The 21,734-nt window shown below is 39.7% G+C and overlaps 1 protein-coding gene across 1 annotated transcript; it reads left to right on the forward strand.

Annotated features, from left to right (window-relative positions):
- Nucleotides 1-211: 211 nt before the first annotated feature.
- LOC122559077 (PRA1 family protein 3-like) lies at nt 212-21,090 on the forward strand. The gene is made up of 3 exons (XM_043708323.2): nt 212-407; nt 18,706-18,923; nt 19,976-21,090. Exons 1-3 carry the CDS (start codon nt 232-234, stop codon nt 20,152-20,154), a joined length of 573 nt encoding a protein of 190 aa, XP_043564258.2. The 5' UTR covers nt 212-231; the 3' UTR covers nt 20,155-21,090.
- The last annotated feature ends 644 nt before the right edge of the window (nt 21,091-21,734 follow it).

Raw genomic sequence — 21,734 nt, forward strand, 5'->3', positions numbered from 1 at the left:
ATACATTTATATCATGGGCCCAGAATAAAGCTGCAGTCTGTGGATTACACAGGATCATTCAGAACTATCCACGAGCTCCCCGCACTGGAGCCAGTGGATAACCCTCTGGTGTCTTGAATCATCGATATATGTCCGAATGAGGCTGTGGCTCATTCCCCGACGCTCGGGTGGAGTCAGTGACGCCTCTTTAAGCGCCGCTGCTGTTGAGCTCTCAGTGCGGTAGCTGCTACGATGGAAGTGCAGTTCGCTCCCTTAAGACCTTGGGATGATTTCATTTTGGGTTCAGCCCGTTTCGCCCAGCCGGATTTTCGAGATTTAACAAAATGGAACAACCGAGTGATCAGCAACCTGCTCTATTACCAGAGTAACTACTTGGTCATGGCTATCTGCATCTTTGTAGTGATCGGGTAAAGGAGCTCGTTTCTACCTGGGCCTGCAGCGTTCTCATTGTTTCAAACTTGTCGTGTATTGGAACAGCTGCGTAATGGGATGGTGTATATTAATGTGCACCCATTTGCTTAAATTAGCCTATCAAAGTATTTTTTCTGAAGGCATCGACACGCCTGCATTTGTGTAAATGTTGTAATGGCTTAAACGGCAATTTTATAATGCTTGCATCAGCAAGTTTTAATATCCAGATACAAGGGACTGTTCAGTAGGGGTAACTTCACGGCCGAGGAATGCTCAGTTTCTGTTTGCTAGTAAACGAATGGCTACAACGTTTAAAAAGCATTTGGATGGATACATGAATAGGAAATGTCTGGAGGGGCATGGGCTAGGAGCAGGCAGGTGGGGCTAGTTTAGTTTGGGATTGTGTTTGACATGGACTGATTGGCCCAAAGGGTCTATTTCTGTGCTGTATGACTGTGAATTGATTCTATGAGGATCTTAAATTCAGGTGACCTATCTCTGGCCAGATTACTAAGCCCTGGAAACTGGATCAATTTATACATGCATGGGAAATGGCCAAATTGCTTTGACTGAACATATTAAGAGAAAAGTGTAACACTTTTTGTAATGTTTTCTGAATTTCTATGTGGTTCTGTATCATAGGACAATATTTTAATGCAAATACTGGCAAGTTAGGATTTAATCCTATTTCCTCCAATCTACTGTAAGAATATTTTTGCCCTTTATTTCTGCTCTTTTTAAAATTCTTCAGAACTTAATTTAGCCTATTGATTTTACAATAATTGTAATTTGATACCTTTCAGTCAATTCATTAATCCAGCAATTGTTTTAAAACTGAACCATGAAATCCAGCTCCACTTGTGCTTGCTGACCTACATTGGTTTCTGATCAAGCATGGTTTTTTTTTAAAAGTGCTCATTCTTGTTTTTAAATCTCTCCATAGTCTTACCATTCCCTGTCTCTCTAACCTCCTCTGGCTTCTTTCCAAGCTATATATCTACCCTACTCTAATCCTGACTTCTTGAACATCCCTGATTTTAATCATTGTGCCATTGGTGGTTGTACCTTCAATTGCCTAGGCCCTGAACTATGGAATACCTTCCCTACATCTTTCTCTATCTTACTGTCCTCCTAGAGATACTCGTAAATAGCTACCTCTTTGACCCGTTTGAGAACCTAGAGTGCACTTATACGAGAGACTGTAAAGTGCAGGAGCAAAAGCAGCCCATTGACTGGCAGAGCAGAGTCAAATGAGATCGTTGTTTGATCTGAGAGCTGTAGGCTTCACTTTCCTGCCTTTTCTCCATCGTGTTCAATTTCCTTACAGATTAAATATCTATCTCAGCCTTGAATATAATTTAATGATCCTAACTCTACAGACCTCCTCTTTTTTTTTAAAGAATGCTACAAATTCACTATCCTCAGAGAGAAATGTCTCTTTATCTGTTTTAAAAGGTAGGCCCCTTTATTTTCAGATTATGCTCTCTGGTCCTCTATTCTCCCAGAAGGGGGGCAACAACACCTCCAATTCTAACCTGTTCGGTTCCTGTAAGAATCTAAATGTCCCCTGAGAAACCTAAATGTTTCAATGTGGCCTAACCACTTTTGGAACACTGCATTCAATTCTGGTCTCCTGGCTATAGGGACGTTGTTGTGAAACTTGAAAGGGTTCAGAATACATTTACAAGGATATTTGCAGGGTCAGAGGGAGAGCTTGTACAGGCTGGGGCTGTTTTCCCTGGAACATCGGAGGCTGAGGGGTAACCTTCTAGAAATTTATAAAATCATGAGGGGAATGGCTAGGGTGAATAGCCAAGGTTTTTTTCTTCTGTAGGGGAGTTGAAAACCAGAGGGCATATATTTAGTGGGGGGGGGTGAAGGTTTAAAGGGGACCTAGGGGGCAACCTTTCATGCAGAGGGTGATGCATGTATGTAACGAACTGCCAGATGAAGTGGTGGAGGTTGGTACACTTACAATATTTAAAAAGCACCTGGTTGTGTATATGAATAGGAATGGTTTAGAGGGATATGAGCCAAGTGCTGGCAAATGGGACTAAATTAATTTAGAATATCTATTGTGCATGGGTTAGTTGGACCGAAGAGTCTATTTCCGACCTGTATGTCTGACTCTAATAAAATCACTTTCTTTCTTCTAAACTGAGTGCCGACCCAAGCTACTCAGCCTTTCCTCACAAGGCAGCCCCTCCATTACTGGTGTCAGTCCAGTATATTTTCTCTGGATTGTCTCCAGTGTATGTTTCCTTCGGTAAATTAGATTAGATTTTGGATTTAAAAAAACTGTTCTCAATATTCCAGCTGTAGTCTGACCAGTGCATTAATGTTTTTGGAAGACTTACTACTTTTTAATCTCTGCTCCTTTTGAAATACAGGCCAACATTACATTTGTCTTCCCTGTTACATGCTGATTTTGGGTGCTAGCCTTTTGAAATTTATGCACAAGGACTCTGAAATCTGTCTCTTTGGTACAACTCTCTGCTGTTCTTCTCCACTTAACGAGTATACTCCGTCCACTGGTTCGAACACGTTCCATTCTTGTATCCATTCAATTTGTGCACGTTGGAATACCATGCAGGGCAATATAAAATAGCCATTCATAAGTACAGAAAAAGTTTGTATGTCGGATCTTTAGAATTACACTCTTGTATGGGATTGTGTTTGTATGTTGGATGTTCGTAAATCGGAGACTCTCTGTATTCAGTTTCTTCATTCTTCCTGCAAAATGCATAATCTTACACTTTTACATTTTATATTCACCTGTCACAGCCTTCCCAAATTGCACGCAATTATCTTTCAAGTGACCACCTTCATTTCAAGGAAGAATGATTTCAGATTCATGCACATGACACCTGCATAGTAAGGCACTTCATAGCTAGTAATCTTGTCAGTATTTTAGAAAAATCTAATATGCATCACTATATTGTCTTATTTTAAAAACAATGATCTGATGCTGACAGAATTTGTTTTTCTTCCCTTAACATGGCTATATCCTTCCATGGATTCTGTCATGTTTTACTACTTGCCTTCCCACTTGTTTTTGTCATTTGAAAACTTAGCTGTAATGCATTCACTCACTTTTCTTATCCAAGTAAGTAACATATATTGTAAATAATTGTTGCCCAGCACTGATCTGTGGCACTTCAAGTTACAGATGGCCATCCTGAAAATGTCCACCTCTAACCATTTTCTGTCTTCTATTATTTAGCTAATCCCCTATCTGTGCTAATATACTACCTCCAATATAACTGGTTCTTATCTTTATTAAGTAGCTGAACAGTATTTTATTGAAAGCTTTCTGAAAATCCAAATATGTTACATCCACCGTTCCCCTTTACCTATCCTGCTAGTTACTCAGAGGCAACTTTCTCATGCAGAGGGTGATGCGTGTATGGAACAAGCTTCCAGAGGAAGTGGCGGAGGCAGGTATAATTACATCATTTTAAAAGACATTTGGATAGTACGTGGATATGAAGGGTTGAAAGGGATAAAGGCCAAATGCTGGCAAGTGGGACTAGATCAGTTTAGGATATCTGGTTGGCATGAACGAGTTGAACTGAAGGGTCTGTTTCTGTGCTGTATAATTCTGACTCGATAACTATTAAATTTGTCAGGCATTGTTTCTCCTTCACGAAACCATGTTGACTCTGCTTCTTCATATGTATTTCTAAATGCTGTGCCATTGTATCCTTTTATAGTAGCCTCTAATGCTTTCTCAATAACGTACATTAAACCAACTGGCCTAAAGTCACCTATTTTTGATTCCTGACTTTTTTTTTAAAACAAAGCTCTTCCGTTGATGGTAATAGTTGTCCAACCCTCTGAGACTTTTCCAAATCTAAGAATTCTTGGGCAGATTACTATCCATGCATCCTCAATCTCTGAAGCTGCTTCTTTTAATATCCTAGGATGCATCCCATTGAGTCCAAGGGACTTGTTGGTTTTTAGCCCCATTACTCCCTTAGCATACTTTCTCCAGTGATTAATCTTTTTTGTATTTATTCCCCCTCCTCTCATAAGATGGACTGGGGTGTGTATTTGTTGAACCTAATTTCTTGGCTTGCTGACATATTTTGTTTTAGAATTTCCCTGTGTCTTTGTTTTAGGATGTTAAAGCTATATTTTAAAACAACTTACTGCTAACAGTGTAGAACTTATCATCTGTTCCAGAGTGCTTTTGTAGTGATGCATGTGAGTTTATAAAATGTATTAGCAGATTCTGTATCTTCACTTCAAGAATCTGAAAGCATTCTTCCTTGAAATGATTCAGTGACCACTTGAAAGATGATTTCATGTAATCAGGAGAGGTGGTGGTAATGTCACAAGACTAACAATAGAGTGTCCCTAATGTGGGCATGGGTTCAAATCCAACCATTGCAGATGGTGAAATTTAGACTTCACTAAAAATCTTTTTTTTTTAAGAAAAAATCTTTTGAAACCAGAAGTCTAATGGCAACTGTGTGTTGAATTATGATTAAAAACCCACCTAGATCATTAATGTCCTTTTTAGGGAATCCATTCTCCCACAGTTTAAATGTGATTCCAGACCCAGAGCAAACTGTCCCCTGAAATTTCCCAGCAAGCTACTCAGGTTCAAGTGCCATAATAATTAGGCCCAATTTTAAAAAAAAATCAGAAATAACTGGCATGGTGTGGCTTGTTAATTTTGAACCAAGACGCTGTATTACCTGAGATTACTTCAGATTTTGCTGTTAGAGTATGCTGTATTCCATGTTTTATTGATTTCTAGATCCTGGCATCAAACCAATTTCTTAAGGCAGAAGTGGTGTTCTATAACGTTTTTGATTAAACGTTCAATTTTTTTCCCCTTTGTGAAGGCACTGACCATCGTTCAGTATCACGTTCTTGAGGAAACAGTCATTTTTTTTTCTCTAGGATAGAAAAGTTGATATATAAAAATTTTAAATGGAATGTTGACTTATGTAGCAGACGTTGCAAGTTAGTAATTGGAGTTGGAGTTTTCAGTCATTTAAAATAAGGCTCATTGAACTAATTGTCATTGTATGTTGTTCCAAACTAAATTCGGTGAGAATAGTTAATTCAGCACATTGAAGTATTGAAATTTTATCTTTTTTTTAAATTCAGTTCCATTGAGTCAAACAAGTCCCACAGAAGGGCCATGGGCATTTTTAGCAATTCACTAAAATGATGTACAAACAATGAATTGATTCAATTCACTTTCTATGGTAAAACAGATGCGTTTTACTATCAATATTTGAAACACACTCTCGCTTAATGACTTCTGCAGTATACAGTGCTACAGTAGCTGGAGAACAAACTTTGGTATTTCAATTACTGACAATTAATCTAATGTCAGTGGTAGGACAATTATTGGGAAGAAAAGGGATATGGTTAATCTATACTTTGAAGCAAGAATTGATTGAGGATAGTCATCATGGATTTGTGAATGTCTATTTGATTAATTTTAATTGTTTTTTTTGGAAAGATGACTTAAATATATTGATAAAGGTAGTGCAGTTAATGTGGTTTGCATAGACTTCAGGAAGGTCTTTGATAAGATCGCACATTAGAAGGTTCATGGGATCGAAGGCAAGATAGCAACCTATATCCAAAATTGGCCTCCAAATAGAAAGCTGAAAATGTGTTGCTGGAAAAGCGCAGCAGGTCAGGCAGCATCCAAGGAACAGGAGAATCGACGTTTCGGGCATAAGCCCTTCAGGAATTCCTGAAGAAGGGCTTATGCCCGAAACGTCGATTCTCCTGTTCCTTGGATGCTGCCTGACCTGTTGCGCTTTTCCAGCATCACATTTTCAGCTCTGATCTCCAGCATCTGCAGTCCTCACTTTCTCCTCCAAATAGAAAGAAAAGCGTGATGGTGAGGGTTGTTTTGTCTGGAAACCTGTGACCAGCAGTATAACACAGGGATTGGTGCTACAACCCTTACTGTTTGTTATGTATATTAATAACTTAGATGTAAATGTAAAAGGTATAATTTAGTAAGTTTGCAGATGACAAAAATTGGTGTTGATTGTGTGAAGGATTGACTCAAGCTGAAGTCTGATATCGATCAGCTGGTAAATTGGGTAGAGCAATGGCAGATGGAATTTAACTAGGAGAAATTGAGGACTGCAGCTGCTGCTGCTGGAGATCAGAGTTGTGGTGCTGGAAAAGCACAGAAGGTCAGGCTACATCCAAGGAGCAGGAGAAGCAATGTTTTGGGTAAAAGCCCTTCATCAGGAATGAGGCTTGTGGGGGACTGACAAATGGTAGGGGGGGGGGTGGGGCTGGAGGGGAAAGTAGCTGAGAATGCATCAGGTAGATAAAGGTGATAGGTTGGAGAGGAGGGTGGAGTGGATAGATGGGAAAGATGATGGACAAGTCAAGAGGGGTGCTGAGTTGGAGGTTTGGGATTGGGCTAAGGTGAGGCAGGGGAAATAGGAAACTGGTGAAATCACCATTAATCCCGTGTGTTTGCAGGGTCCCAAAGCGGAAGATGAGCCGTCCTTCCTCCAGGTGTTGAGTGGTTAGGGTTTGACAATGGAAGAGGCCCAGGACCTGCATGTCGTTGAACTGTTCCGCCATAGGGCGGTGTGGTTAGTTGGTGCACGTGTCCCAAAGATATTCTCTGAAACAATCCACAAGTTGGCGTTCTGCCTCCCTGATGTAGAGGAGACCACATTGGGTGCAACGGATATAGTAGATGACATTTGTGGAGGTACAGGTAAATTTCTGTTTTACGTAGAAGGATTCTTTTGAGGCCTTGGACAGAGATGAGTGGGGAGGTGTGGGTGCAGGTTTTGCACTTCTTGTGGTGGCAGGGGATGGTGCCAGGAGAGGGGGCTGGCTGGGGCAGCGGTGGATCTGACGAGGAATGGTCTCTCTGAAACTCTGATAGGGGTGGGGAGGGAAATATATCCCTAGTGGTGGAAGTGGCAGAGGATGATGCAATGTATATAGAGGCTGGTGGGTGGAAGATGAGAGCTATGGACTTCTGCCCTTGTTGTGTTGAGGGTTGGAGTTAAAGGGCGGATGTGGATGAGATGTGTTGGAATTTAATCCTGGTAAGTATGAGGTGACAAAGTTTGGGAGGCCTAATGAAGGAAGGATATACTCAATGAATGGTAGGTCCAGAGATAGTACTGACAAACAAAGGGATCTTGGTGTACATATCCATAGATCCCTGAATGTGTCAACACACAATGGTGCAGAAGACATAATGGACGCTTACTTTCATTAGCCAGGGTGAGAACATAAGAAGGAAGTCTTGTTTCAACATTATAAAACATTGATCAGGCCATAGATGGAATACTTTGTGCAGTTTTGGTTGCAAGAGTGTAGAGGAGATTCAACAGGATGTTGCCTGGGATGAAAAGTCTGAGTAATGAGAAGCTGGGTGGGCTCTGTTTGCTTTTCCTTGGATCAGAGGAGATTGAGATGGGATTCAATTGAAGTACACAAAGTTTACAGGCAAATAAAGGGTAGATTGTGAGAATTGTTGCCCGGTGGCAGATGTGACTAAGCTCTGAGTTCACAAGTTTAAGGTGAGAAGTAGTGGTTTAGGGAAAATCTGAGGAAAAAATGTTTTCACCCAGAAGGTGGTGGAAGTATGGAATATGCTGCCTGAGAGGGTGGTGGAGCCAGGTACACTCAACATTTAAGAAGCATCTGGAGGAACACTTAAGATGCCAAGGTATAGTAGACAATGGATCAAGTGCAAGTAAATGAGATTAGTATAGTTTGGTTTAGATGTGGTGGGCCAAAGGACCTGTTTCTATGCTACATGAGTCTGACTCTATAACATTTGCCAAAACTCAATTAACAGAGTAGCCAAGATATTGTTGACTCATGGTCAGGCTGGACTTGAGCGCTTGCATTGCTCAGTGCAATATCAATAGTCTGGTGAGAGATATGATTTTATTGTGTACTTTTAGTATTTGGATATCAAATGCTAATGGTAGTTTTTGAAGAGTTTAAAAAAGGTCTGGGTCAGATTGACCTTTAAGAACTGACCTAATCTTGTACCTGACCAAATGGGTGACAGCAACACCCTGGAGTGTTGAAGGACTAAGGTGTTTATTGATTACAATAGGTAGGATGAACATTTGAAGGTTGTTAGCTTGTTTACATTTCAAAATAATTAAGGATTTTCTTTAGTTTAGAAAATCTATAGATAGGAGCAGTTCAGAAGAGACCTGATTTGGATTTGGGAGAATGCATATTTGTCTCAGAAGACTTGGTTAATTTCTGTACTGCGTCTTTTGGTACACGCTGCTACTACGGAGCATTGTTGGTGGAGGAAGTGAACATTTGTAGATGATTTTTTTTAATTTCAAAAATATACTTTGGCACCAAATTATTTTATGAATAATCAAATGAGCTGCTTTGTCCTGGGTGCTGTTGCACTGCACTCATCCAAGCAAGTGAGGCATATTCTATCACACTTCTGACATGTGCCTAGTAGATGATGGCTGAAAAATGTGTTGCTGGAAAAGCGCAGCAGGTCAGGCAGCATCCAAGGAGCAGGAGAATCGACTTTTCAGGCATAAGCCCTTCTTCAGGAATGCCTGATGATGGACAACCTTTTGGGGAGTCAGGAGGTCAGTTACTCACTTCCTAGCTTTTATCCTGTTCATATAGTCAGCGTTTATATGCTTTCACCAGTTCAGACTTTGATTAATGGTAATCTTCAGAATATTGATGGTTGGGATTAGGCAATGGGATATCCAGGGCAATGGTTGGATGCTATCTTGTTGGAGATGGTCATTGCCTGGCATTTATGCTGTCACTATTACATGTCAGAATAAGCTTGGATATTCTCCAGGTCTTGCTGCTTTTGGACATAGACTACTTAAGTATGAGGAGGCATAAATGATGCTGAACATTGTATAACCATCAGTGAACATTCATACTTCTGACCTTTTGTAATGTAGGGTAGGCCATTGATGAAACGGCTGAAGGTGGTTGAACCTAGGGCACTACCATGAGGAACTGGATGGCTAAGAGCCTACCCCTGAACCTGAAGACCTAGGCTCAAGTCCCTCCTACCCCAGAGATGTGTTGTAGCATCTTTTATAAGAGTTGTTTTTAAAAATAACTACTCTGAGAAGTTCTTGCAGAGATGCTCTGGAGCTAAAATGACTGATTTTCCAACAACCGCAACCATCCTAATTTGCAGCAGACCTAACTCCAACCAACAGGGAGATTTCCCCTGACTCCCATTGACTCCAGTTTTGCTAGGGCTGTTTGGTGCCACATTCAATTAAATGTGGTCTTGATGTCAAAGGCTGTCACTCTTGCCTTCCCTCTGGAATCTCTCTCTTTTTTCCATGTTTGTAATGAGGTCAAAAGTTGAGTGGTCCTCGTGGTACTCTGAGTGTCTGTGAGCAAGGTATTGCTAAGCAAATGTTTATTGAAAGCACTGTTGATACCTTCCATCACTTTATTAATAATTAAGAGTAAACTAATGGGGCAGTAAGTGGCTGGGTTTGATGTTATCCTACTTTGTATACAGGTCCTACCTTGTTGGGTAGATAGCTAATTGTACTTGTAATTGTACTTGGAATAAGCTGGTGTGGGTACAGCATGTTCTGGAGCACATGTCTGCAATACCAGTACTGAAGATTATGGCAACTTTGTCATCCTTCCCTTTGCATGATATGCTGGGCTCCTCTGTCCTTTAGCATTGGGATATTTGTGTAGTTTCCATGTCCTGTAGGTTTAGGGAAGGAATTCCAGGATTTTGACCCAGTGACAGTGAAGGAACAGCACTATGTTTCCAAATCAGGATGGTAAGTGGCTTGGAGAGGAATATTTGGTGGTGTTCCCATGTATCTGCTACCCTTGCGCTTCTGTATGGGAATGGTTGTGGGATTGGAAGGTGCTGTCTCAGGATCTTTGGCAAATTTCTGCAGGCCGTCATGTAGACAGTACTTGCTGCTGCTATCGATGGTGAAGGAAGTGGATATGAAGGCTTCTGTCAGTATTGTTCATGCCCACAAGCTGCTTAGTTACCCAAGAGTCAATAAAATGGATGTTGCCTTTGGTATTCTTGACTGGTTTTAGCATTGTGACCAATCTGCAACCTGTCACTGGCTGAATCACACTTTATACATGCCTTCAGTGCTGATCCATCTACATATAACCTCCTGCTCTGCTTGAATTAAAACAGCAGTGTAACACAACATACAATAAGGTTCGAGAATCAAGTTACTGAAAATGAAGCAATCCCTCCTACAATCCTTGGTTTTAAAGCAATCCTTTACCATTTCGATCAAAAATACTTAGGCATAAAGGTATGGTCTTCTCAATGTGGCTATCTGTTGTATTCTCCACTGGATTTAACTCCAGTAACAACTTCAGAATTGACTATTGGGTGCTGAGCATTAGTATCCAAGATGAGTTGCTGTCCTGATATCAGCCTCTGATAATTAATCTTTCTGCTTAAGGAAGATTATGAAACTTCACTCTGTGAATGCTTCTTATAGCTTGATATTGGTCTATTCCATGAATTACCAGAAATTGTCAAGGGTCAGTGGACATCCCTCACACCCTTTATGCTGTTTCCTTCAATAATTTGAACTTCCTGTGTAGTTGATCTGGTCTTTAAAATTTTATCTGCTTTACTATGCAAATAACCTGTCTTTTCTAAGAAATGTCTGTAAGCTAGCCAAAAATGGATCATTAACATGTTATCTAATAGTGTTATAATCCTGGAAAATTGAAGCTGACATTTCTAAATTAATATTATGAATAATAAAGACAATGGCAAGACTGCAACAGATCAGACACACAGGCATTCATTGTTTCCAGTGAATTAGTTTGCCAGAGATAGATAATGAATTCAGTGCTGTGGAATGGCAGGTGCTGGTGTTTAGATAACTATCAATAGATAATTTTCCACCAATGGGAGGAGTGGAATGGGCATTTCAAAGGATTAGTTTGTGTTTCTTGTCCCTACAATAACTACTTGGTTATATGGTGTTTGAAAAAACTGTTTGCCAGGATATCACCAGAAATTGAAAATAACTCAGTAAAATTTAACATTTTAAAAATTAGATTGTACTCAATTACTGGAGGGAAGAAAAGCCAACTTACTGGAAGTACTAAATCACTTGTTTAAGAAAATGTGCTGTATTTGAATGCCATATACTGACAACAATGGCCTGAGGGGACATGGTGATAATTAGTGCACTAGGCTTTTCTTGGTATTTGTTCCCAGAGCTCTGTTCCATGTTGTGTGAATGATTGTGTTATCTGAGTTTGCAGATAACAATGATATGCCCACATTTCCTTGATCTTTGACCCATCGTTAAATCTTCTACCAGCGAAACTCAACTCAATTTGAAACTCAAACGTGGACACCTCCATCCATAATTGTTCAAAGGAGATGTGGGGAAGTAAAACATTCTGTTTCCATTTTGGGAAGTAAATATTATTGTAATTTTGAGTTCTTACAAACTTTCTCATCTGAAATCTGCTCTGTATTTGCTGTTGGTTTTTAGTCAAAGTAAAATCCTTCCCTGATTATAAATTCTTCAATATGCCTTTTTGTTTTGGAAAGAAGTTCTGAATTTTGAGGAAATTTGAGTGTACATTGAAGTTTGGGAAATGGACAGATTAGGTGCAATTTTGAGTCTAGCTCACGGGTTGCATCGATAAATTTGGCTTATTTAATCTTTTAAAAAATATTATACATAGAATATCATTGTCAATGGCTAGGCTAGCATTTATTGTCTATCCTTATTGTTTTTTAGGTGGTAGTGGGCTACTTTCTCAAACTCATCAGTCCTTGGGGTTCAGAGACAATCACAGTACTGTTAGGAAGGGAGTTCCAGATATTAATTCACTGACAGTGGATAAACAGCAATTTGTTTCCAAATCAGGATGGTGGTTTGGAGGGAATTTGTAGGGTGGTTTTGTTCCCATGCATCTACTACCCTTGCTCTTCCAGTTTGGAGGTTGTGGGTCTGGAGGATGCTGTCTAAGAAACCTTGGTGAGTTGACAATCATCCCTAACTTTTTATTTGCGTGCACTTCCTTGGTAATGTGAAAACACAGCTGATTCTAATTTGTGATGGTTGCAATAAGCACTGAATCTTCATTTTATTTTGTAAAATAAAATGGTTTTCTCTCTTAGTGGTGGTTCCCCTTTCTACACCCCACCCTCATTTTCAATTAATGTGCTGCTGTAGTACTTTTCCAAAATAGCCTGCAATGATAGAGTTTTGTATAGCTTCAGTTTTTTTTATTTGCTTGAGAGGTGAGTTGAGAATAGTCAGTGGTATGCATGCAAGTTTAAACTGGAGCCCATTGACAAACCTTTGTATTTAATCTTAGCTGGGTAAGGTTGTAAACATCCAAGACTTATTGGTCAAGCAGTTTGTCAGCATGGGCAATGAAGAGGTGAGGGATAAGGTATAGTTGAATACCATCAGCGTCTATATAAGAACTATTGCTCAACTCTTCTTTCCATTCATCTGTGTACCAGACTGAGTAAATTAACCCAGATGGCTGAAAGCATAACCTTCAAATGCAAAACTTTTAATTCTCAATGTGCTGAATATTCACTGTCTAGTGACTAATTATTCAATTATTGGGTGGATCACTCTTCTGGCGCTCGAACATGTGATTTAGTGAATAAAATTGTAGTTGAAACTCATCCAAGGAGAGGACATGCTAATGCATTCCTTATTACTTTCCTCCAGATTACATTTTTAAACTGGAAATAGTTTGTTCTTGCTCCTTGCTTTCACCAAAACAAAATTCTTTGGTAGTGACCAAAGGTGAAATGGTGGAATGAGGAGGAGATTGAGAGAAGCTTTGTTGTGTATCTACTAGCGTTTATAAGAATGAGAGCTGGACTTTATGAAAATCCTTTAGGGCATTTTGTGGTAGATGCTGAAAGGATGTTTCCACTCATAGGAGAGACCAGAATTGGGGGATACTGTTGTTAAAAGTAAGGTGTCTCTCTAAGACAGTGGTGGCAGAAGGTTGCCTTCTGACTTGGAGGCCTGTGACCAGCGGTGTGCCACAAAGATGCTGGGCCTACTTCTTTTTGTCATTTATTTAAATGATTCAGATGTGAATATAGGAGGTATACTTAGTAAGTTTGCAGATGACACCAAAATTGGAGGTGTAGTGGACAACGAAGAACGTTATCTCGGAATACAATGGGATCATGATCATTTGGGCCAACGGGTGGAGGAGTGGCAGATGTAGTTTAATTTAGATAAATGTGAGGTGCTGCATTTTGGAAAAGCAAATCGGGGCAGGACTTAATAGTAAGGTCCTGGGGAGTGTTGCTGAATAAAGAGACCTTAATGAAAGGTTCGTTGTTACTTGGTAGTGGAGGCACAGGTAGATGGGATAGTGAAGGCATTTGGTATGCTTTCCTTTTATTGGTCAGAGCATTGAGTATAGGAGTTGGGAGGTCATTTTGTAGCCGTACGGGACTTTGTTTAGGCTACTTTTGGAATATTGCGTGCAATTCTGGTCTCTCTCTCTCCTGTCAGAAGGATGTTGTGAAACTTGTAAATCTTTTCTGAACACTTTCATGGATGTTGCCAGAGTTGGAGCATTTGAGCGAGAGGGAGTGGTTGACTAGGCTGGGGCTGTTTTCCCTGGAGTGTCCTTTGTAGAGGTTTATAAAATTGGGGGGGCAGGGATAGGTAAACAGACAAGGTCTTTTCCCTGGATTGGGGGAGTCCAGAACTGAAGGGTTAGGGTGAGAGGGGAAAAATTTAAAAGGGACAACTTTTTCAGAGTGTGATGTGTGTATGGAATGAGCTGCCAGAGGAAGTGGTGGAGGCTGGTACAATTCCAACACTTAAAAGGCAAATGGATGGGTACGTGAATAGGAAGGGTTTAAATGGTTATGGGCCAAGTGTTGGTAAATGGGACTAGGTTAGGTTAGGATATTTGGTTAGCATGGACTGAACGGTCTGTTTCTGTGCTGTACATCTCTATGACTTTGTTGGGTTTGTTTTGCTGGTGTCATAAAGTCAGTGACTCCAGACCCCATGATGTCTCATGGAATCAGGTCAAATGTGGACAAGGAAATTTGTGTTCTGTTTAGCAGATTTAAATCCATTTTCCTTCATGTTGAACACCATTTGCAGGAAGTACTGAGGGTGATAAGGGTGCAGAATGTATTGGGGCAGGGAACTTCAATGTCCACTACCAAGAGTGGCTCAACAGCAACAGCACTACTCATCCAGCTGGTCAAGTTGTAAAGGACTTAACCATGAAACTGTTTGTGTGGTCAGTGGTGAAGGAATGTACAAGTGGAAAAAACATATTTGAGCTCTTACCAATCTGGAGGGTACTGTTCATTGCGTTGTGACAGTATCACTCTGCTCAAGGATAGGTTTTAAACAGATCTAGCAACTCTGAGCTGGTCATCCAAGAGATGCTGTAGGCCATCAGCAGAATCATGCCCCAGTAAAATCACATGACATAGCATATATCCTACTGTACAATTACCATCAAGACAGGGATTCAACACCAGCTCAATTAAAAAGTACAAGGAGCAACAGCAGTCATGTCTAAAAATGAGGTATCAACATGGTGAAGTTACAAGACCAGACAAATAGCAGGCAATTGAGTCAAGTAGCATATGCAGCAAGTGATGGAGAGGGTTAAGTGATTCCACCTTCAACAGATCAAATTCAAGCTTTGCAGTCCTGCTGCATCCAGTTGTGAATGCTGGTGGACAATTTAGCAACTCGCTGGAGGAAGCTCTACAAATATCATCTTTTATCAATGATGAGTGAGTCATTAGCACAAAAGACAAGGCTGAAGCATTTTGTAACAGTCTTCAGCTGCAATGAATTCTCTAGCAAGAAAATGGGACCATTGTCCCATGACCTTCAGTGGAACTGCCATCGCTGAATCACCTACTATTTGAATCCTGGTGGTTACCATTGACCAGATACAAATACTGAGGCAGTAAGAGGAGGTCAGAGGCTAAGAATTCTGAAGTCTGTAACATAGAACTGAGAGGTGCAAAGTAGTAATTGTGGTCATCCAGTTATGAGATGATTGAAGTCAGGACTTGAGCCTTTGTTTTTAAAAAGAAAGAGACGGTTCAATCAAATATTTTAAATTGTTAAGGGTCTGGACAGAGTACTGTAGATGACTAGAAATGGTTTTCACTCAAAAGGATTGTGACCAAAATAGCGCACATTTTCTAATTTTTGGAAAGTGAAAATTCTCGTCAGAGTGCTCTTCAGAGTTGTTAGTCTGTAATGCACTTTTTTAAAAAACTTACTGGTTAAGTTTCCAGGACAAATGTGTATAGGAACATGCGAACCAAGAACAGAAGTAACCCATTTATTCAACCTCTCGAGCTTGCTCCATCATTCAACAAGGTCATGGCTGATCAATTTATATTTCAACTCCAAAACCCTTTTTGGTTCCCTAAGTTAGCAAGAATTAGGTGAGGTGTGGTGACTCAGTAGTTAGCACTGCTGTCTCACACCACCAGGGACTTGGGTTCGGTTTCACATGCGGGCGACTATGCAGACTTCACGCAGATATTCTCCCTGTGGTTATATGGGTTTTCGCCTGGTGCTCGAATTTCCTGCCACAGTCCCACATGTGCAGGTTAGGTGAGTTTCCCATAGTGTCCAGAGATGTGTAAGCTAAGTAGATTAGCCACAGGAAATGCAGAGTTACAGGGGTTGGGCGGGGTTAAGGGGGCTCTGGGTGGGATACTCTTCAGAGGGCCAGTGTGGACTTGATGGGCCGAATGGTCTGCTTCTGCACCATAGGGTTTCTATGATTTCTGATTCTACAAATCAGTGTAACAACATGGTTTACACTGCACATGATTCTAGTCTTATCCATTTCATATTGTCCACTTTCCTGTTATCTTACTTTGCCTTATTTTTAAGCTTCTTTTAAAGTACTGAGCTAACGTGATAAAGTTGTGATGCATTGTGGATATTGAAAACATGTATTGTGGCGAGAGGCAGCAATCAGCAGAGCCTTCAGACTTGCTGATTATGGAAAAGCCATTCAATCTTTAACCTTTGGCTCTTATGAGTTGTGATACATTGGGTCATCTTAAAGTGGAAACCAACCCTTTGGTCCATGCTGACTAGATATCCTAACCTAGTCTAGTTCTGTTTGTCAGCACTTGGCCCATACCCCTTTTAAATGCTTCATATTCATCTACCCATCCAGATACAATTACAACATTTTTAAACAAAAAATGTATCAGCTTCCTCTGGCAGCTCAATCCATACACTCCCCACTCTGCATGAAAAAGTTGCCCCTTTAGATCTTTTTCCCTCAACCTGTGCCATCTTGTTCTGGACTCCCCGACCCACACCAAACCTTTTGAGGGTGAATAGCCAAGGTCTTTCTCCTATCTATGCCCCTCATGATTTTATAAACCGCTATAAGGTCAGTCTCTGACACTCCAGGGAAAATAGCCCCAGCCTCTTCCATCACTCTCTCTAGCTCACTCCAAGGCCACTTCCTAATAATGAAGGCTTGTGTGATGGAGTCATTCCGATTTGTTCAAGTCACTTAATCTTTCTATCATGTGAGAATATTGTGAAATGCAAGATTGGATAAGATTGTATGAAGTTAAAACTCACACAATACTGGGTTATGGTCCACAGGTTTATTTAGACATACTTCCGAGTAAACCTGGTGTGTTTTTTTTTAAACTTTGTCTACCCCAATCCAAAACCAGCACCTCAAGGTTGTATGAAATAGTTTTATTCAGTAATATCATGTAATCAGTCAAAAGTTATCTGGATGTTGTGTAGTTTATCTGAATTGTAAAAGTATTGGTGTCAAATGTTCCCCAAAATATGAATAGACTGTTTCCTTGTGTATGGTGTGATGTACCAAACATTTTAATGAGGTAATCAAAATGTTGTCTGCATGGTGTTATAAAGTTATAGGATATTTTCCTGTCACATTAACATTATTGTACAATATTGTTTTGAAGTATAATCTAATCCTTTTGGGTGTTTAATGGTTATGGTTGGGCCACTTAAAAACAAATACGGCATCACTTTTTATTTTTGTTGCTGCTCTTCATTTGGTGACCTCTGCTGCATATGTCAATGATATCTTTAACCAGAGTCAACAACTGGCTTTATCACCTTTACTATGACCTTTATGTAATTGTATAAATTTGTTCATTTTGAATGGGGGGATAAATGTGAATGATGAAGAGGGCAGAGAATAAGTGGTTTGGACATGGGTGAAGTCTGTCATTTCTCTCCTTGCTCTGACTGTGGGGACTGGCCAGGAAAATCTCTTGACCTTGATACAGAATGGTCAAAGAGATTGAAAGAACCAGATTCCCTACTTCTACTCATAATCTGTTCCTATGTAATTTTTACTTTTGGACTGCAGGAAACCAATTAAATAATAGACTCGTCCAAACCAGTTCATCACTTGATATTTAAAATTTTAATAAAAAGTTGTTAAAGTTAATTTAAACTTGACATTTTGACAAGAACCTGAGAGAATTCAGATTGACAGCTTTGTTTTAATTCAATGAAAGCAAAAAGGAGTAGCAGATAACAAAATCCTGAGATCAAATTACAGAATAGACTGATTGATTAATTCTAATGAGTACCAAAACGGTGGAGTGACTTTTCTGGAGGAACAGATATTGAGGATCAGCTGGGGCACAAGCCATTATAGATCTAGCATCATGCAATTAGAGAGTGCTAATTTAATCTCCTTGTAAAGAAACATTTTTGGAAGTATTGAAAATAGTATGATTTTTCTTTTGAGCACAAGAAAAATTTTAGTTCAATTGCAAATGAGGATCTTCAACCTAAGCTAAAGCAATCATGAAAGTATGAGGAAGAGGCTAGTGGTGGATTGAAAAAATGTGTTAAAAGATTAGATGGTAGCTAGGTGATGACCCGTGTTTAAAGTAATGTTTGGTTTTCAAAAGAATATATTTGCTATGAGGCTAAAATATCCAGATGATGGTGAATTATTGCAATTCTACTTCCTGAGGGCTGTGGAAGTTTTTATTCATTTAAGGTCAAGATAGAGATTAACTAGAAAAGCTGTCACTATAACATCCAGGCTTATGGAAATAATGTGGGAATCTACCACTGAGCTCGATGATCAGCCATGCTCTAGAATGGTGGAGCAGGCTCAATGGCCTGAATGGCATATTTGTGTTCCTATGTTCCTAATAAGGAATATTTTATTCTTTTCTTGGTGAACATTCCTGCCTTTTTTCCCAAGGCAGTCTAAGATCCAACTTTGACTTTCTTATTTTACTTATGTAATTTTATTTTTTGTTGTTGGCAGGTTTCTGAGCCCCTTGGAGATCATCCTTGGAGGAGCAGTGGTAGTACTGATATTCATGGGTTCCATGTGGGCTTCGGAAAATAAAGCGGCTATTGGTCATTTCAAGCGTCGGTACCCAACAACGTTTGTCTTGAGCATCTTGCTGATGAGTTACTTTTTCATTTCCATTGTCGGGGGAGTGATGGTTTTCTTGTTTGGAATCACTTTGCCATTGCTTTGTAAGTAATGTCTCTGTCAATTTAAGTGATTTAAACCCAGGCAAATGACATTTATGTGCAAAAAAAAAAGATTCCTGATCAGTTTGAGAAGCTGTGAAGCAGAATACCTTTGTTTCTTCTTTTATTGAGTTGGCTGATCTTAGAATTCCTACGATGTGGAAACAGGCCATTTTGGCCCAACAAGTCCACACTGCCCCTCCGAGGAGTATCCCACCCAGACCCACTCCCCTATCCCTACTACTCTACATTTTCTCCTGACTAATGCACCTAGCCTACCCCATCCCTGAACACTGTGGGCAATCTGGCAGGCCAATCCACCACATCTTTGTACTGTGGGAGGAAACTGGAGGACGTGGAGGAAACCCACACAGACCCTGGGAGAATGTGTGTGGAGCTTGCACAGTCATCTGATGCTGGAATCGAACCCTTGACTCTGGCGCTGAGACAGCAATGCTAACCACTAAGCCACCATGCTACTATCATGTGCTCCAGTGGGAGTGTTGAAACTAATGTTAACCAGGCTTAGAGCTTCTGACTGTTGTCATGGGGCAGCATGGTGGTTCAGTTGTTAGCACTGCTGCCTCACAGGGAAAGGAGCCTCAAGTGACTTTTGTTGGTGTGGAGTTTGCGCGTTCTCCTGTGTCTACGTAGATTTCCAACAGGTTCTGTGGCTTCCTCCCAAAGTCCAAAGATATGCAAGTTAGGTAGATTGACCATGCTGAATTACCCATAGTGTCCAGGGATGTACAGGTTAGGTGGATTAGACATGGGAAATGCAGGGTTACAGTGTTAGGGTAGTGTGGTGGGGCAGGGAGGGATGCTTTGAGGGTCAGATTGTGCTTGATGGGCTGAATGATCTGTTTCCACACTGTAGGGATTTTATTATTCCATTAATCAATGTGGGAAGTGCGTTATAAATCTGATTTTTTTTTTCACCATCTAGAACTAACTTCGTGAATGTTTTGAATGCGTTTAATATACAATGCTTTTTTATTTAATCCAGAAACTAACTTAATGTGCATTCAATTTAACATTTTTAAATGTTATTTCAGTGATGTTTGTACATGCTTCTCTGAGGCTTCGTAACTTAAAGAACAAGATCGAAAACAAGATGGAAGAGGTTGGACTGAAGAAGAGCCCCATGGGTATTTTTCTGAATGCACTTGGTCAGGAACAGGAACATCTCACTAAATTTGCAGATATGTTGGCAGCTCAAAGCAAAGACAAATAAGGAACTGGTTACTAATTAGTTTGCATCTTTAACTTGGTATATGTTGTGCAGTATTCCTGGAATAACATTTTGCAATCTGCATACACACTGATATGATGTGCAATTGTCAAGAATCCCAAAGTAAAAATGGGTGTTATTTTGTTTGCAGAGTAAAATGTATTGTAGAAAACAAACTTTTTGATACAGTGCCAGACATGCATTTTTTTTTGGCTTTGTATTTTTCTTGGGTAAAGTAACTGCTAGCTAACATGCCACTATTACAATAGTTCCTCTGGATGACATGTATTCTTGAACAATTTTTATTGTGGTGTTGAGTTTGATTTTGTTAATTAGTTAAAGTTACTGTTTTAGAGTTTAGGGATATATTCTTAAGATACGTTTTGTTCATGGGTATTTAAGAAATCAGGATATATAAGCCTGAATAGATGAAAAATGGAAGAACTGTATGACCCCTTCACGAGTTTCCAATTGCTGTTTCTAATGTAGAAAGCTCCACAACCTTCTGTTTGGTATGATTTTACGTTAGAATATAAATGTTTTATATTGATTTTTGATTATAGGTATATGGGGAAATAATTTATCTTTGTAATGTGTATTCAGTTGACTTTGAGGCCTGCCATTAACTGGAATAGCACAAATCATTGCAAAACTGGATTCACTCCTATATCGAAACCTCCGAAGCCACACCACCAGGGAAAATGTCAAGCACATGCAATCTCACTCAATTTTACCAAATCTACTAAGTTTGGGAAAAATGAATTTAAGAAAAACATGTCTTTTGGGAGCTCAGCTCATTTACTAATGCAGCTATTGCAGTTGCATAACTATTTTACAGCTGCTAAGATGTTTGGCAAACAGTTGTATGTGATATTTAACTCTGCAGGTCCAAAGATATGCAACATCTCTTGCATGCAATAAAGGCTACTTTAAATTGTTTGTGTTGCAGTTGAAGCTTTTTTAATAAAACTGCTGTCAATTTTTAAAAATTGACGACAAACTGGTGCTGTATACATTTATCCCAGATGAGGTAGACTGCATTTACTGATTCATAACATACTTCCACTTTGTTTTTCTAGCTGCTAAAATTAAGAAAGATATTGATATCTCTGTACAATACTTCATTAGTTTGCTGTTTAATGCAAGTATCCCAATTGTCATGGCAAGACTGGATGACTTCTGACTGTAAATTTCCATGCACTTAAGATAATTTTAAAGCTGGCAATACCCATGTACAATGCATTCTATGTACATAACATGACGGTTGCGTTTCTGCAACCTTGCGCTATAGAAACTGCTATAAAAAAAATCACTAAACCCATTTCAGTAGGAAGTTCACATTATACAAACAGAGTCCACAATTCATCAGTTGTCATAGCCAATTCGAATTGACAAAATGTGCATTATACCAGAATGACCTATACTACTTCCTTATTAGCACTGCCTATTTTTCACTTGAAAACATCACCTGACTTCACCTTTACTGAAAGGTTTACTCTTGTCTTTGGTATTCCATCTAACTCCACACTGTTTTGAGCTCATTCAAAGCTCTACCACCCCTATCCTTACTTGCACAAATTCCT

Source organism: Chiloscyllium plagiosum, unplaced genomic scaffold (genome assembly GCF_037043375.1).
Source record: "Chiloscyllium plagiosum isolate Xiang-an unplaced genomic scaffold, Cpla_swu_hap1 HiC_scaffold_14, whole genome shotgun sequence".
Classification (NCBI taxonomy): domain Eukaryota; kingdom Metazoa; phylum Chordata; class Chondrichthyes; order Orectolobiformes; family Hemiscylliidae; genus Chiloscyllium; species Chiloscyllium plagiosum.